General features: G+C 39.2%; 1 protein-coding gene across 1 annotated transcript; it reads right to left on the bottom strand.

Annotated features, from left to right (window-relative positions):
* Nucleotides 1–929: 929 nt before the first annotated feature.
* smarcal1 (SWI/SNF related, matrix associated, actin dependent regulator of chromatin, subfamily a-like 1) lies at nucleotides 930–17,404 on the bottom strand. Its single transcript, XM_042495353.2, has 17 exons — nucleotides 16,615–17,404; nucleotides 15,404–15,755; nucleotides 14,594–14,644; nucleotides 14,205–14,465; nucleotides 13,365–13,415; nucleotides 13,078–13,261; nucleotides 12,687–12,837; nucleotides 10,334–10,495; nucleotides 10,145–10,210; nucleotides 8,689–8,829; nucleotides 6,383–6,601; nucleotides 4,822–4,892; nucleotides 4,516–4,618; nucleotides 3,895–4,077; nucleotides 2,853–2,953; nucleotides 2,553–2,649; nucleotides 930–1,571 (listed from the first exon to the last, which is right to left on the bottom strand). The coding sequence occupies exons 1-17, from the start codon at nucleotides 16,978–16,980 to the stop codon at nucleotides 1,419–1,421; spliced, it is 2,712 nt and encodes a 903-aa protein (XP_042351287.2). The 5' UTR covers nucleotides 16,981–17,404; the 3' UTR covers nucleotides 930–1,418.
* Between the last annotated feature and the right edge of the window lie 1,158 nt (nucleotides 17,405–18,562).

The raw sequence follows: 18,562 nt of genomic DNA, 5'->3' as shown, positions 1-18,562 counted from the left end.
TTTTAAAATTGGTTTCTGGTTAGCCACCTGAAATAAGGTCTGTGGTTAACACAAGCTTTAAAAGACTTTCACTTTTTTTCTACCACATAAAATATTTCTTTAAATATCCCACTTGTGAAATTTAAGCTTTTATATGTCACACTATCTTTTTTGACTGTACTGTATGACTGTTGGGTTAAGTGTGCTGGGCTTACCTGAAGGTTGAACCTGTGAGTCTGAAAAAGGGCAGGAGGAAGTAATTAAGAGATGATTCAGACCAGGCGCGGAGCCCCAGTTGAGACAAGCTGCTTTTCTGAGTGCTGTGAGGAAGACGGATGGTGGAATGTCCTCTTTTCCCCATGAAGTTTTGTTTTTGGTTAATGTCTGTGTGTTTTAATGTCTACAAATGAACTGTCAACGGAGTGCCCAAGTGAAGCACCGTTGGATCACAGAGAGAGAGAGCTGACCAAGTGACTGCCAGCACCTCCGGGCTGAAACAAAGAGGCAGCAGGTAGGCCCACATCCTTCACCTTTAGCCTATGGTTGTTAAAAAGTGGCTAAATAAGACTACAAAGCGTCATCATGTCATCCATGGCTTTATAGCCTCATTGTAAAGGGGATGTGAAGTCGTGCGAATGTGGTGTAGTTTCATGTATAGCCTAATGTTTACCTCTGGCAATTGCATTTATGGTTCAAAAATCATAAAAGTGGTGTTCATTTATGCATATTTTCTTGCTGAATACAACATTTAAGCATCATAAACCACAGTTTGTTAACCACAATTTTCTGCAGTAATTCAAATGGAATCCAATGTAAAAATCAATTGGGACTGGGGCTAATGATTGAAATTAAGGTAAAACCAGCATAACTTTTTTAGGAAACTTAAATATTACATTCAGTAACCATGGTAACTGTTCAGGTTCCATGTCAGAAGGATTCTAAATACAACATTGAGTCAGATTTTTATTTATTTTATCATAGTAGCAAAAAAAAAAAAACATTCTTCTTGTAGCTTACATCTATTGATATCACTGAAGCGTTTGTTAAAAGTGTATAGGATTTAGCAGCATCTGGTATTGAGGTTGCAGACTGCAACAAACGGAACATCCCTCTTCTCACCCCTAGCTTACTGTAACATAAAAACGGAGAAGGACCGCTCTTGACCCAGGGTCTAGTTTGTTCGTTCAGGGCTACTGTAGAAACATGATGGGCTCCGTAGACAAGGACCCGCTCCCTAATGTAGATATAAGCAGCTAAGGTAGTATTGTGAACAGATATTATACACCATTCCTGCCTTCTACATCCTACTCACTGCTCGTTTCACTTTTACAAAACAAAAACTTTCCACAGCAGTCATGATAGGTTAGAAACTGGGACTTGTTATAATGTCAGCAAGCTTCTGAGCTGAAATAGTCTTTGATTCCCGTTTTGCGGGGTCTTTATGCAGCCATGCCGTGGTGTTGACCTGTACTATTTTCAGGCGGGGTGTCCTCCCAGTCTTCTGCAGCCTCTAGTAAGATGGCCTCGTCCATGCTGTCGTCCGCAGTGAACGACCTCTGGAACATCTCCATGATGCTCCTCTGGTTAGGGTCCTGAACAAATCCAAATACTCAAGTTCAGTAATGAATCTAGAGACGCTATTTTTGATTTTAGCTCGATATGCTCTGTTGTTTTAGCTGGATATGCTCTGTTGTACTGTATAGCCTCGTAAACATTTCCTCACTGTCAAAGTGTGAATCTGAGTTCCCACGGTCATGAAAAACCTAAAAAAAATCATGGAATTTCACAATCACTTGTTCCAGGCCTGAAAAACTCATGGAACAAGGAAAAATAATTGAAAGTTTTGGAAAACCTATTGAGTCTTTTTACCGTTGAAACCTAAGTAAAGTGGATTGATTTCTTTCAAAAAAAGGAAACAAGCAACTTGTCAGAAAAAAATACTGAAAAAATTGCAACAAATTTGTAAAAAAGAATGAGGAAATTACCCAAAAATTATCCCAAAAAAAGGAAAGTAAAAAAACAATAAGTGCTCAAAAAGTAATCATTCTTTAAAATAATTAATAATAATTAATAATTATAGAACTAATAAATTCTAGCAATTTGCAGGACATTTATTGCCAAGTTGCTCATTGCCTTTTCCATATTTTTGAAAGAAATCAAACCAGTTTGCTCAGTGCTCAAAATACCTTTAGAAGGCGTCTGATTGCAACACAAGAAAATCAATGTCATACCAGATTTCAAAGCGTTAAAAAAACATAAAAAGTTTTGGAAGTCATGAAATTTTGTTGTGTGTAATGAAAATGATAGTCATCTTCTGTAAATAACCTTCCATGTACTCTAACATAATGGAAAATGTATTTTATGAAGCTGTTGATGTAATGTAGCTCTAATCTGAAATTATGTTTCAATCTTTTATGTTTGAAGAACGGCAGACAAGTTGGGCAAGAAAAAATGTATTATGGGTCCTTGAAAAGTCATTAGCCACACTAGTTGAAAACTGAGATATATTGTGTATATATATATATATATATATATATAGTACCTCATTTATTTTCATACAGATGCAGAGTTACCTTAGCGTGGAAGCTGGCGTTCACTGCTTTGTCTGAGAGGTTTGATTCAGACAGACCCACTTGCTCCAAGACATTCATTTTTTCCTGGATCATTGGCCTGGAGATAAATTATTAGAATAGAGCGGATACAATTCAATTCACTGCTTGTTACAATATGCACATCAGACAACCCACATTAACTTGACCCCCCGCTGTTTCAGTTTTGGCTCAGAAGTGGTAGACTGATGAGCATGGGAGGAAAAAGATTTAAAAACACAGTTTAATGATCAGTGTAATTACTGCCCACTGACTGACACGTACCACAGGTGATCATCAGCAGTTCCCTTGGCAACCAGGTAGTGAATGTTCACATTGTTCGTCTGTCCAATGCGGTGCACCCTATCCTCCGCCTGAATGAGAATCTGCAGGAAGAATAAGCAGCGTAAAAAAGAGCATCAGAGTTTTCTTTGTGTCACCGAATGTTTCCTGTCTTGACTCAGCTGCATTGAAGGTCGACGAGTGCGGAAAATATCAATAAATGTTAAGTCATTATTCAGGCTTAAGGCTGCCAACCGTTGAAATTAAAGCGCTGTTAAGATTCCTGTGGGAACTGAAGCTATTGTTACTGGCACAGAGGGCAGGTTGAGTACAAGAATCAGTTCAAATAAATCAAGGATTTTTTTTGAGGGGGTGCAGATTTGTCCCCCTTTACTCCCCAAATTTAGGATGCCCTATTTGACAGCACTGTGATCCATTTCACATCTTTGTCACTACAAACCCCACTGTTAGGAGAGAGAGAGCAGAAATTCCCAAAATGCCAGGATGAAAATAGAAGCTAAAAGAAAAAAAGAGAAATTCAGTCTAACTTTACTTATATGAACCAGGACAGTACTACAGGGTTCCCACGGTCATGGAAAACCTGGAAACAATCACATTTTCCAGGCCTGAAAAAGTCACGGAATTAGTAAAAATCACTGAAAGTTTTGGAGAAGTCAAGGAATTTTGTTGTGTTTAATTATTTTGTTACAGTAATCTTTTGTGGATACATTTTAAGATAATATAACATAACAGCAAATTTATTTCCTGTTACATATAGCTAGTTAGCGCATAGCAACATGAGTCACTTTGTGACCTAATTTTGTTTACCACGACATACTTTTCATCATTTTTTTTTCCCATTTTGTTCCTTCATGTATGCAAGCTAGCTGAAGTTAAGTCCAAGGTGAAAAACTACAAAATAAAACGTGCTCTTAAATTAGTAGTAACAGGTTACGGACAGGTTCTACAGGTACTGTATCTACAGCGTTGGTGGAGATGCAGCTAATCTGTAGGTTTTTTATGTTAGGAGCTTTCCGTGGCTTACCCCGGGGTTCCAGAAAAGCTCAGCGAAGATGACCAGGTCAGCACTGTGCAGCGTGAGGCCCATGTTAGCTGCAGTGATGGACAGTACCGCCACACAGGTCTTGGTCGAGAACTGGAACTTGTCGCACAGCTGCTGGCGTTCGGCTGAAGGAGTAGACCCGTCAATACGGATGTGACTGACGTTCTGTAGGGGGAATTTAAGGCACAAATGGGTTTACTAGGCAGACTGATACAAATTTACAAATTAATATAACAACCCTTTCTTGTAAAATGTACTAAGTCCGTAACCTGTTACTACTATATTTAAGAACACGTTTTATTTTCACCTTGGACTTAACTTCAGCTAGCTTGCATACATGAAGGAACACGAGGAAAAAAATTGATGAGAAGTATGTCGTGGTAATACTTTAGTCATTGTAGTGGTAGTAGTATTACTGAGCTCAGATGTGCTGCCTGTGCTTGTTCCCTGCAGCTACTGACGAGAGGTGACCTAAGAGTTCACTTTAACTCCCACGAAAGAGCCAGTCTAGTTGAAAAAGTCAAAATGCGGTTTTGGCGTTAAAATACCATTTCTTCACATGTAAGGCTTTAATGCAGTGTGGTATCTGTACATTGTACTCACCTTTTTTCCCAGTTCGGTGGTGATGTGATCCAGGACTAACTTATGATGGGCAAACACTAGAAACTTCTCCCTCCCACACTCCAGCATGTCGGTGATGTACTCCCTGGCATTGACAGAAACAACATCGCTCTCAAAGAAAGCAGTGAAATGTTCAGTGTGTATTTAGTAAAAAGTTATCTCCAATCCAGTGCAATCACAACGGTCTGACAAAAGATTCTGATTCATTTTATATTTTAATCTCAGCACTCATCACATCTAAGCTGATTTGACTTACTGATCCGCGACCATTAGAGGGTCTGTACTTACATAATGGCTTGCAGCTTGGCTTCGGATGTGTGGTTATAAAAGATGAGGAGGGCCTCCTTCTCTTCTATTTTCTGAAAAACAGATAAGGAACAGCAAGAGATAAGAACTGACAGCAGATACTGATTGATGATTTGATAAGACTGCCATTACTCTGAGGAGCACTGTGATAATGAACAATCAAGCTAAGCCACTCGCTTCATTTATACTGTATAAATACTCTTACTGCTAAAATATTCGGGGTCAGTTTAAAGGCACTTGTGTGTGCATGAGGCCTGAAAGGACCCCATCATGGCAAAAAGATAGCACCAACACACGTAACTTTCTTGAGCTGAAGGAGGGTTTTCAGATGATGCCATTTTAATCACATTGACTTAGTTTTAAGTAGAATAGTTGTGTTTAGTTTTTTTAAAGAATACATGAAATCAACAAGTTTAGGTATTGGATAATTCAAGTTTAAAGTATGCTATTTTTAGCCTCTAAGCTTTAGTGCTATTTATCAGTCCAGATTGTTTCGTGTGAGTTGCCGAGCGCTGGAGATATTGAGATGTCTGCCTTATCTTGAATGTAATGGAACTATAGATGGTTTTCGGCTTGTGGTGCTCAAAGCGCCAAAAAAAAAACAGTTGAAAAACTTAACAGCAATATCTTTCTCGAAATCATGACCCCGTTACTCAAGATAGTCCACAGACCTTGTTTTGAGCAGTTTCATGTAGGAACTATTTTCTACCGATTATCACCACACAGAGGGGAGCGTGCATCTACGGGCGAGAGACTCCTGCTTGAGATGACCCCAGATTTAAACATGAATGGCTTCGTCCTCAGCCGAGGTGTAACGTCAGCTACCTCAGTTAGCAGTAAATGTAAGCTCTCTTCTGTGCGGTAACACTATTGGTGGGTGTAGTTCGGTACAAAGGAAATAGTTCCTACATAAAACTGCTCATGACAAGGCCTGTCAATTATCTTGACTAACCAGGTCATGATTTCCTGAAAAACACATTTCTGTTGAGTTTTTCTTCTTTCTCTTTTGCGCTTTGAGCACAACAAACCGAATGCCATGTAGTTCCATTACATTTGAGAAAGTGCAGACATCTCTAAGGCCGAAATCTCCAACACTTTGCAACTCACACCAAGATAATCTAGTCTGATAAATGACCCAACAGGTAAGAGGGAAAATATGTATATTTCATTGTTGGGTGAACTGTCCCTTTAAAAAATTATGTAGTAAAGATTAATTATAAATAATTTCATGATATCTCTTAGTCCAACAATATCATACATTTTTAAATAATTACTGTAACAGAAATCACAGTAGCTTTTCTTAAATAAATAATCAAATAATATGATTTAACTCATTATGTTCTTTTTAGGTGTTTTTTTCCCGATTTGACTCTTTTTTTTTTTTGAAAGACTGACTGAATTTGAATATTGTAATATTATTGAATTCTGTAAATTCCCGACAAGCTTGATTTCTTAAGTTTTGCAAGTATTTCTATTCCAAAAAACTGAATAACTACAACTACAACTAATTTTTACGGGACTGTGAGAAAAGCTTGTGACTTACATTGCGGTGTTTGTTGGCCAAATCTCTGGCGGCAGCTGACAGAGCAGCTTTAATGCGGGCGTTGACCCCATCTATGGTTACTGTGACGACCTTGCGTTGTTTGGCAGGAAGCTGGGAGAGGACGTTGCACTTGAGGCGGCGCAACATCAGACTCTCCTCCAGTAACAGCTTCAACTCCCCGAGGTTAGATGAGCCCGAGTAGTCCCACCCCCAAGTTAACTGGAAAGGAGGAGGACAGAGAAAGTTATAAGGAGAGGAAATTAAGAAAAGGATAGAGGCTGATGGGAAAATGGAATGGAGACAAAGATATGAGGCAAATTTGACAGAAAACCTGAAGAGCAGGTGACCAGACTCTCGCAGTGTCCAACGTCAGGTTCCTTCTTATCATACACTTGGATTAGTTTTAATGCAGGTCAAGCCGCTGACTAACTAGACGACTGAAACGCTCAGATTTCAGTCGCAGGAAGCAAACTGTGATAGCTCCAGCTCGTCTCAGTCTCTTATCAGGATGCAAAAGGGATGTTACGTGACTTCAATGATGGAAAAAAAGGAAATTTTACAGAGCAGAGCAAAATCTCCACTATCTTCAAAATGAGTCATCATGACCAAATTAAGGATGTAATTGGCCCTTAAATCATGTAGCGTGTTCCCTACTTGAACCTATTAGAATTAATTAAGGAGATTAAATAGCAAGAATAGAGCAACAAAAGAAGAGTGTAGACAAAAATTCACAGATGAGGAATCCGTTGACACCTAAAAAACAGTTTTAATGTATGCACTTTTCACCAACGCACACTGGCTGTAAAGTGTCCTGATTTCAGCTTTATGATCCTATTGTTCTCAGCAGACCTGTATTATTTCCCCACACTAGTGCACACACTGGACATCCCATTTAATGAACTCCACACCATAAATGTAAGAGAAGGCAGATAAACAAATACTCACTAATCCTTCACCTAAAGCCTTCTATGTTCTCTGAGGTGTCCCAGAATAACAGCCAATTTCACCTCAACAGTATTAAGCAGCACACTTGGACAGATGAGGATTCTTAGTTTAGACTTTTTTGAAGTAGGGTTATATGAGGTACTTATCCAAAGTCTGCAAGCCCCCAGGAAGTGCAGCAGGCTCTGAAACAAATTTTACATAGTGGCCAAAAGTAGAATTACAACTTCCGCATCTGTCGTGATGCTATGGGGCCCAGAAATAATTTTGCCCATAGACTTGCATTGGGAAAGAGACTTTCGTCAAAAACTCTGCAAAACGCCTCATTTCACTATTGAGATTTAATCCATTCAGTTCGATAACATTTGTAAAGTCTACAAGAGCCGCAAGTTATTTCAATTCAGGCTAGCGAAACACTAAACCAGAAGTCAGCTGCTCCACCAGTGGATGTGACCCCCTCAGACACACTCAGCTGCCATAACTCTCCAGTGCACATGCTCTATGGGCCTCATAATGCAGAAGATGTGGATACTTTCATACTGCAAAATTCTTGCTTCATGCACTACTGAGCAGCTCTTGTAGGAATGAACGGGGCCCTGTCGCCATGCTGTATCCAGGTTTTCTTAACACATCCATGATAGTCTGTATATACCCTAAAATAGATGGCCTTCTGCACGCTCCCAGTTTGGAGAAGCAGGTAGGGGTACCTCCATGGAAGCTAAGAAATGTACTGTTGTGGACAGGGGCAGCAGCAGCAAAGTGTATTTAGCTTCCTAAAAAAAAGGCAATATCATTTTAATTGAAGAATTTTCACTGCTTTACCTTGTCATCAGACAGCCATTTCTGGTGGGGAACTAAAGCCGTTATATTGCTCACTTTAAAGCCACTAGACTTCTCTGGCACCTTGCAGAACAGAGGAGTTGCAGATCTACTGCTGCCTCTTAATTTGTGCTACTGAGTGACTTTTGTGTTTTAAAGGGGGCAGCAGTAGAGCAGCAACTCCTGTGTTCTGCGAGGTAAAATGACTGTTTTGTAAAAGGAGTCTGGTGGCTTTGAAGAGGGCGATATAATGGCTTCAGTTCCCTGTTGGAAGGGGCTGTCAGATTGAAATATAAAATGCTGAAAATATTATAAATATAGCATACATTTAAACTGATATTGATTTTTTTTTGGGGGGGGGGTTAAACTAGGTTTTGCTGCTGCCCCTGTCCACAGCAGGACATTGCTTAGCTACCCCTGCCTGCTCCTCCAAACTGGGGACATGCTGACTGCCATCTCCTGCCGGTGTCACACTGACCATGGACAAGTACATCATGTGACCCCATTTTAAAAAATCTTAACTATCCCTTTAACGCTTAACCTACCTGTCTGGCATTGCAGTAGCGCATCCCAAAATCATGGAAGCGAGGGAAGAGTGTTGGTCTGACAGCCAGAATCTGGGTGTAGAGCTCCGCGGGTCTGGACATGGCAGGGGTCCCAGACAGAAGAATCACTCTCTTTGCTGCCTGAGGACGGAAAAACAACTCTGATCAGAGCACTGCTGAGGGAGTCAAGCTGACAAAGCAAGAAATCAAACCCGACCATGAGCCAAACGCTGCAATGTTTTAGCTTCAGCTGGTATGTAGATCTGTGTTAGCGGTAATACATATGCAGAACAATGTTTTCTCTCTAACACAGTGACACAGTGGAAAACGTTGCATTAGTATAGGGGTCATAGCAGTAACTGTAGCAGGTGTATTCATTTAAAAAAAAAGAAAGATTTGATATAAAACGGTTAATATCTTTGAAAATGTGGAGCGTGTTTGTATTCCAAGTTCCAATACTCAGCCCAAAGATAGAAAATCAGAGCACTGAGCATAAAAATGTCATACATATTTTCATGGACAAAAATCTAAAAATTCTTTTCAGTGACCCAAATAAATTATTTTTTTCTTTCCCCACTTGCCTGGCGTTTTTCCAAACAGATCAAATTCAAACATAATTTCAGCTAGCAGGCACACATGAAGGCAGAGATGGTTTGTGGGGAGACAATAAAAGAATATATGTGATGGTACACAAATATCACACACAGCAATGCTACATTGACAGCTACTGAAAATAAATTTGCTGTTACGATATATGGAAAATTACTCCGTAAATCTCATTACACACAATAAAATTAAATCACTTTCCCAAAACTTTTGATGATTTCTACTAATTCCATGACTTTTCTGGGCCTGGAAAATTAAATTCCGTTACTTTTCAAGGTTTTCCATGACCGTGGGAGCCCTGCATATATTCACGTTGGCATAAAGCTGAAATAACCACTCTGATGACAGCTGGAGCTGTTTAACTTGTGTAAAGAGGATTTCTCTTGAATAAGTTTCATTATTGTGTTTTGAATGTTTGTAGGGAACCAACCCTTTTGTTTCCTTTGGGACGAAATGTGTATTTTTTCATTATTTAGTTTGATTGCACACATACTGTAACTGCAGTGTCCAGCCTCGCTGCTCAAGGCTAAAAAATAATAATTGTCTGATGGAAGACATCCCAGATCTGATTTCCCATGAAAATCTAATCAATTGTTCAGCTGGCCCAAGGACTATCTGACAGCCAATTCTGGGTCTTGTTCCAAACGTTTTAATGAATTATGTAGATAAATTAACTGGAAAACCTGGAACCCCATCAAATCTGATTTATGACTCAATGTAAAGGAACTTTTTCCCCCCAAAGTAAAGTTAATCTGCTTCTTTGGATATTTTTAGACATCACAAACAAGTACAAATACAGCCACTTTGGGGTATGTTACAAAATTAGTTATCCAAATAAATGATAGAGCACCTTCAGCAGAGGCAGGGCTGCTTTACAACGAGCCGTCTTTATGTTCTTCAGGAAGTGAGACTCATCCTGCACAGAATCACAAAATCATACACTTTATTTAAACAGTGATCACCTTCAGGGGCAACAAAAAACACATAATGGGCACATTCTTTGAACTGGAAACAGCCATTTCTAAATCACACAGCTCACCATGATGAGAACATTGAAGGGGTTACCAGGCTGCTGCTTGTCCATCCTGCTCAGCAGGTCGTAGCTGATGATGTTGACCAAAGAAGACCGCAGATTGTCTTTGGCCTTCACCACCACATTGATGCTGTCAGGACTCAGGGAGGGGAGCCAGCGTCTGAAAGCCTACAGGCACAGATACTCGCTCATGTCAGAGTGAAACAAAACTCCTCAGAATAACAGTTCTGCTTTTCAAGCTGCTCTTTTCCCTACCACTGGGTATAAATCAGCGTCTGAAATTTGTGATGAAATTTTTTCAATACTAAATTTTTATGACTGACAGCCGGCTTGAATGCTACTAATCACTCATAATTCTTTCTAAATACCACCACGGCATTTCCATTTAGAAACAACCGATCATGTAGTTAAGAAAAATGTCCCCCGTGGCCCAAATGTTTCTGACAGCTCACTTACTTGCTCTCTATTCGCCTGTCAACCTGGCTTAAACTCACTAAGTTATAGCTCCCATGTTTTGCAGTAGATCTGGCCAAATGCACAAGACTAACAGTGCAGATAAGAGCAAAGCCAGACAGAGTAAGTGTCCTTTAATGGACCGACATCCTGTGACTAAACCCTCCTCGACGATTCCAGCTCCTGATTGGGGGACTGTGTTTGATCCAAGATATCTATTTAGAGAGCAGACTGTCTTGTCTTGTCAATAGACAGAAGGCCAATGAAGCTTTTCTGAAAATGTGTCGTTAGTGCAGCCTGGAAATGCTGCTGTGAGCTAAGCAGAGAATGGATGCTACAGAGCATCAGACGCACACTCAGAGAAAAGGGACACCTGAGTTGAAATTAAAGCGTACTGAAATTGTAGAAGGAAAACGGAGAGGCACGGTAATTTCAATGATGCCAAGTGCCGAAAATTTTACTAAACTGTTCCGTGACTTTTCAAGGACTTAAAATGAAATTTCATGACCATTCACATATAACATGAACATTTCTTTCTCTGAAAATGCAGCACAGTTTGAAAGTGGGTACAGGTTTGGGAACTTTGGGATTCATGATCTGGCATTTTAAATCAAACTGTCACAACATTATTTTTTTCATTCAAACTTGTCAAATTCAAACTATTCAAAACTAATTTCAGTTAGCTGGCATTCATGGATGAAGAGATGGAACGTAGGTAGATAATGAACAAACGTACATGATGGTACACAAAACAGAAAATATATTTGCTGTTATGTTACATTACATGGAAGGTTTAAGATTAGATTAATTAGATTAATTAAGATAAGATTAATTTTAGTACACACAACAGATTTGAAGGACTTTTCCAAAACTTTCACAGATTTCTACAGCTTAAGGCAAGTTAGATTTAAGACTTTTTAAGATTAAGATTTTTTAATGCCACTTAGAATTAAATTTCTGACCAATTTTACAACAACCAAAAAAAAAAAATCGCTTAGGGTTAAGGACAATTTTACTCAAATATAAAATGTAACATAAATCATGACTTTGTGGGTGATCTTCGTGTGAGAGGAATTCTGCAAATTGTATGTATTTTAAAATATAACAATAATAATAATAATAACATTACATAATAGATGCTACCAGGTATTTGGAAATTTTACAATGCATTGTCAGGGCAAAAAAAAAAAAAATCAAATCCTATTTCCCATGTCTGAACATTTTTAAGACTTAATTAAATATTTAAGACATTTTAATGCCAATTAAAGCCTTATTCTTTTAGATTAATGAATTCAGTGCATTTTAAGACCTTTTAGGAACCCTTATTTTACTAATTCCTTGACTTTCCCAGGCCTGGAAAACAAGATTATGAAATTCCATGACTATGGGAACCCTGCAAATGTGGTGTTGTCAAAAATAACACACAAAGTGTAAAAAAATATATATAGCTCAAGCTATATCTGCAAATTTATGTCAAGCATATCTTTACAAATAACAGAGTGAAGTAGAAAAATAAAGAAACTGCTTCTCCATAATAAATCAATGCCTCACAGTTCAAATTATCATTTGTAACCATGAGACAAAGAAATGGAAGCATGAAATTCAGTACTGCCATCTCCCCTCCTGAAGATAAAGTACCTAACGGAGCACAGGAAGTCCTTGGGGAACAGTATTAACATTCCTCAAACGCAGATGAGCTTTGAGCAGAAACGAGCATTATAATGTGTAAGGCAGAGCTTTTGTCAAAGGAGACCACAAGAAGATCCTTAAGAAGGTGCCTGCTGACTTAATGCAGGCTGATAATGACACCATTAAATGGAAACAAAGTGATAAACTCTGACACATACTAAGTAATGAGCCATTTTTCTTCTCTAATACACTCTGCAGCATTTTTTTTTTTTTTTACCTCGGCCCAGGTGAATCGCACAGACGAGGGAGCAACGACCAGCAAGGGCCACTCATTCCTGTAGTAGGCTGCTATACAGATGGCCTGCACCGTTTTTCCCAGACCCATGTCATCAGCCAGAAGGAGGCGGCCTTGTTTGGACACAGCAAAACTACAGGGACACAAAGAAATGCTAAAATTAAAAGCTACAGCAGGACGAGTGGATGTCATACTGATCCAACCCCGTAACTTGAAGTCACAGAGGAATGGCGCGGGAATATCGGCTTGTTATGATAAGTATCTCTTCATTTGCACAAGACTGAGCAAATTATAGATGAATGGCTGTCTGTGGTATTGAGTTATTGGCTTCACCATGCAGAAAGCGCACTAATGGCGGTCCAAAGGCACCTACTTGACTCCCTCCCTCTGGAAGGGCATAAGGCTGCAGGTGAGCGAGGGGTCGATGCTGGAGAGGTCTGCCTCAGGGACGTCTAAAGACCTGGCTTCAGTCCCGTCAAACCTGGCAGAGAACGCCTGGACTATTGCCCTGGGCAGAGGCTCCACCTCCACTGCTGCTATCCCACTGAGGACATCCACTGGGTATGGAACACAGTACGGTCAGACAAGATGGCAAATGTAACAGAGACAAACGGGGGTACAGAGATAAACCAGCTAAAAAAAGAAAATGCTATTACTCACTGAGTCTCTTATAATCCTCAAGTGAAAAGCTCCACTTTCTTGTTTTCATGTCTGCAACACAACAAACAATTATCACACAAAATCCAGAGGTGGATTAAGAATTCAGATCTTTCACTCAAGCAAAAGTACGAATACCACACAATGAAAATACTCATTTACAAGTACAGTTCCTCCATTGAAAATGATACTTAAATAAAAGTGATCAAGTATAATCAGGAAACTATAGTTACAGTATTAAAAAGTAAAAGTACCCAGTGCAAAACAAAAGAACAAGAAACTTGAATTATTGGAAAAAGTAGAATCCAAAACTGAAAATTAGAAAAAAGATCACCAAACCCTCCAAATAACTTTTAAAAAAATGCAAATACAAACTTAGAAGTAGAAAAAAAGACCCTGAAAAACTCTAAAATTATCAAAAAAGAAAATAACAAAAAAACACCCCCAAATCTCAAAATTATTAAAAACAAAAACTTTAAATTATCAAAAAAGATAATAAATTTAAATTATAAAAATAGAAAAAAATGCCCTTCAAAAACAAAATTATTTAAAAAAAGCCCCCCAAATTTACCAAAACAGTTGGCAATTAATTTTCTGTAAAGCCATTGATTGATTAATCAACTAATCATCGCAGCTGTGTGGTTAATTAATTTCTTACAAAACATCATTTTTAAAATTAAAAATTGACACATTGATGCAAAAATCTTTGTTTGTAAGGTAACTAATGTATGTAGTTACAATCCACCACTGACAAAATCCCTGTATTAGAAGTTATAAAACACAAATACAATACGTCAACAGGACAGAACAAAGTTTGCATTCACTGTTACCATAGTAAGTTACCATAGTTCTTTGTCGGCATTTGCTTGAATGCTGCGATGACATCGGCATGGTAACCGATGTCAATCTCAAACTTTGTCGGAGACACCAGGATGCACTGGCCCTGCAGAGTGGCTCCAGGTTTCTGCCAGCCGTTACACAGCTTGAGCAGCGCCCCCAGCGCCGCACCGTCACGAGCTCCGCTGGTTGCTGCAGCGACGTCCACCGCCTCCATTCCATCCAAAGGCCTCAAAGACACAGAGGGAATAGCAGCTGCTTCCTCCACTGCAACACAGGGTGAAGACAGAGGAGACTCAGCAGCAGCAACAAGGAGGCCAAATACTCTGTAGTGCATTTTATCAAGGCTACTTCTGGGGGAAATGTTTCAATGAATATGTCACTGATATTCATACTTAGCTGTCGATAGTCCTCCAGACTGAAGTTCCACATCTTTGTGGCAGGGTCTAAAACAGAACAGAATAGTTTATTTTTCTAAAATACAGTTAAGACAATTAGATAAACGCACAAAACCAGATATATGGGGGAAAAAAAACTACTAAATATAGAAAATTTATACTAGCTGGGGTGAAAAAAGTGTGTTCCATGGCTTCTTCCACAGGACGGAGCCTTGAGGCTTTAGCCAGAGGATATCAGTTTGTATTATTTTAACCGTGCTGAGTTCAGTCAGTCATTATTTGGCCTTGCAGGTTGTCCTGATTATGTGCGCTGATCCATTATGGCACTACTGCTTGGTATTATTTGAAAATTGGAATACCTGCTGCTACAGAGAACAATACACTTTTGCCTTGGTCTAGACCTTTGAATTCGCCCACCCCACTGAGTTCAAGTTGATTGATTCTGAAGGTGGAAACAGAGTGTGACAAGTTGACAGTTTTGTTTGATATTAGGCAGCACCACAGTGAATCAGAAACTACTGAGGTTTGATCTGATAAAAAGATCTTATTGGTACATGATAGAGCATAACCTACACTGTCTATTTATGGTTTATTCTGGCATTAAGCATGTCACTGACTTTGGTTAATTCATCTTTAAACAAAATTCATTGTTGCTAACTTTTTTATGATTGAACCCAGTGTGTCCCACAGATTGCAAAAGGATTTGTGGTGGTCTTCCTCGAGGATGAACGGGCTGTGGGGCTGCAAAAAGCAATGAGCATCAAGACTCAGCTGCACAACAGCACAGCTGCACTGGCAGATACATACCATAGTTCTTCGAGGGGATGGATTTGAAAACAGCAATCAGCTCTGCGTGGTAGCCTACTTCTATTCTGAAGCGGCCCTCTGTGTGAGCTACACATTTTCCTCTTACAGAGATGGCAGGCTTTTTCGCAGGTACAGCATTCAAAGTTGATGAGCTGGAGGGAAGCTGTGCCACAGGACTTGGGGCAAGTTTACTAGCTGGTTTGTAGAATGAGCCAACTGGACCAGCAGAGCTGTTTGATGTTGGGTTATGTTTGGGATGAGCTGGCTTCAAACCAGCATTTCCTCCGCAAGACAAGACAGGGCTGCTTGCATGTTGAGCTCTTGTCTGAGGGAGTGGTTCAATGACTTGTATCTGCAAGGAAATACAGCACAAAGAATTAGGAAATGGTAATTTTTTTTTCTCCAAACAGGGTCCGCATACATTGTCATCAACACAATTTCAAAACTTTTCCTTGACTTTTCAAAGACACCAATTTTTTTTCCCTTGAGCTCAGTGTTTTTCAAACATATAAGATTCAAACTCCATTCAAACATAATTTCAGCATCCCACATGATGTGTTCAAGGAGTGACTGGAATTTAAAAATCCAACAAAAAATTCCTATCTTACAGTTTCTGTCTATTTTAAATGTTATTTTGGTGAAACCTGAAACTTAGGTATTCTGGAAAAATTGCCAGAAACTTAAAAAAAGCCAAATATTTAAAAAAGCATTTTTAAAAAAATTATTTAAAGAAACCATACCTTCCAAACCTGTTGTCTTAAAAAAGGAAAAAACAACAACAAAAAAATCTTTCTTAAAAACAAGGTAAAATTTCATGTTTTCTTAAAAAAATATATAAAAATAACAGTGATAAAAGGGAATTCAGATCCTTTACTAGTGGATGTTTTGTCCACTTTGCCAAAAGTGCTTAAAAAATATTTGACATGCCTAGTGAGCATGCGTGAAGTGAGAGATGGAACTTAACATAACCAAAATGTTGTCACACAGTGATGCATTAGAGCTGCGTTACATTGCCATCTACAGAAAATAAATCCACCTTTATGTCACATTAATGCAAATTATTACACATTGATCTTTACTAATTCCATGACTTTCCCAGGACTGGAAAATGTGACTGTGAAATCCCATGACTTTGCCAGCTTTTCCATGACTGTGGGAACAATCAGTCCAAATACTGAATGAGTGATTGAACATTGCTGCACACATCTCACCTGTCTTGTGGGAGCAGAGGTCCACAGCGTGCTCTGGTTGATTTGGTTGTTAGTGCCAGATGACTGCTGGTGCTTTGGACTTTGATTGTAGTTATTGAAGCTCTGTGAGTCCTTTTTGAAGGGTGGGACAAACCGCTGAGGCGCAGATGTTGAGCTGAGTGTCTCTGCGTGATGAGCCGGAGCAGCAGGATCAGAGGAAACGCTCTGTTTAAAGCGCTGTAGCTGCACTGAAGTACTGCTGGAGAGCACTGGGCTCTGCTTATTGCTGCTGCTGGTCTGTCCGAGTCTTTGGGCTCTTCTCTCTAAAGCCTTCCGTCTGTTTTCCTCAATTTTTCGCTGCTGCTCTGCAGTCAGCTGGTTAGACATGATGAACTTTGCTACACCTTCTGCTAACTCGCTACTTCAGAGACATTCATAAGTTCCGATTCATATTAATTACACCCCGATCTAGCCAAAAAGACAAGCTACCTACAAATGTGTCATCCACGTAAACACGTCTGAAGTAAGACCAGTTATTACCGTTATCATCAAGATGTATAACCTCGTACTGCCGCTTAGCTTAGCCGGCTAACGGTGCAAGCTAACGTTGCTGCCGTGTACAGTAACAGCTTAGCAACCTGAGCTTAACAATACGTCAACAGCGGTGTCACACATCCGTGAGTAATGATCCGTGAAAGAGCAGATGGCCAACAGCGTGATCTAAAGACGGCAGAAGTTGTAGAGTTTAAACAGACGAGGGAGGGAGAAGCATTTTAAGATAGTTGACAACTTCATAGCTGGTCGGGATCTGCCGCGCAGGAAGTGACGTAGAAAAACAAGCAGGCACGTGCAGGCGGCGGTTGCTTGGTGATGCAGAGAAACGGCAAAAAGATATTTGTCAATATTACCGATGAAACTTTTGTAAGAGCTTTGTTTTTTTACTTTGGGTTTAGGAAATACGTGTTTATGTTACATTGGGAGATATATTTGATATGTGTAGCTTAAAGGAAAAGTAGAGAAGCTACTTCTCAAACACTAACCCACGAAAAAGAAGGTAAGGACACAGTTTAGCTGGATTTAACTTATCTCCAACGCTATACAGCCCTCTATCTGAGAACATGAATGTTGACTTCCTCCAAAGAAGTTAAGGAAGATAGCTGACTTTGCCAGATAGCTCCTAACTGTATCTGAAAATGTAATATTTTACTCTTCAAGACAAGGAACTAATTTTGGTGAAATGCAGTAAATATATAACCCAACGTTACCTAGGCCTACTAATGTAACTGTACTGTGCAAAAGTGCTACACCACCTTAAACTTTGTCATTTTAGCAAGATGTTAATGACCATACATATCTATTTCTCAGTCGCCTCTTTACAAAATACAATCAGAACATTCAGGAAATATGTATACATTATTAAAAACGCAAATATTTCAAGTATTTAGTGTGACCTGCGATTCCACTTAGCTTGTTTTGAACTTTCTTGGGCAGACAGTATGAGATTTACAATGCTAATCTTCTGGTGTATGTACACCATGCTGAGTTGTCCTGTCCAAAGCTAAATATTGATTGTTTGAGCTACCTTTTGTCATGGTTTTACATTTCCATGTTTCACACTAAATATTGACTTCAGTCTGAGGAAGCCATTTTTTCCTGACTTTTTATCAACCAGCTACTAGTAAAATGCTATTTTCAGATTGATGTCAGCTGAAGTAGACATTGATGTAATCCAAAGAAGATAAGTAATTTAGGCAGCTGAAAACTGAATATTTAACTAAAGACAAGAAACACTGTTAATGGTGAAATGCAACATTAAAGTAAATTTAACCCAAAGGTACCTTCTCAGGTAACTTAGTTAGCTTAAGTTACTTAAGTTAATAAGTAAAGTAACTCAGTTGTACTTTCCATGTGTGACCATGTTGTGCTAGCCATTAGCTACTTTATACAGCTATCCCACTACATTTCATTA

The sequence above is a fragment of the Plectropomus leopardus genome, chromosome 10 (genome assembly GCF_026936395.1).
Source record: "Plectropomus leopardus strain MGB_pleo_1.0 chromosome 10, ASM2693639v1, whole genome shotgun sequence".
Lineage (NCBI taxonomy): Eukaryota > Metazoa > Chordata > Actinopteri > Perciformes > Serranidae > Plectropomus > Plectropomus leopardus.
This window is presented reverse-complemented; position numbering and strand designations above follow the sequence as displayed.

Excerpts from the sequence above, each read along its gene's own strand:
- smarcal1 (XM_042495353.2), bottom strand. The coding sequence starts at position 16,980 with ATGTCTAACCAGCTGACTGCAGAGCAGCAGCGAAAAATTGAGGAAAAC. Across the intron at positions 10,211-10,333 it reads CCTTCAATGTTCTCATCATG|GATGAGTCTCACTTCCTGAA; the intron begins GTGAGCTGTGTG and ends GATTCTGTGCAG. Across the intron at positions 4,078-4,515 it reads CCACCGAACTGGGAAAAAAG|AACGTCAGTCACATCCGTAT; the intron begins GTGAGTACAATG and ends TTCCCCCTACAG.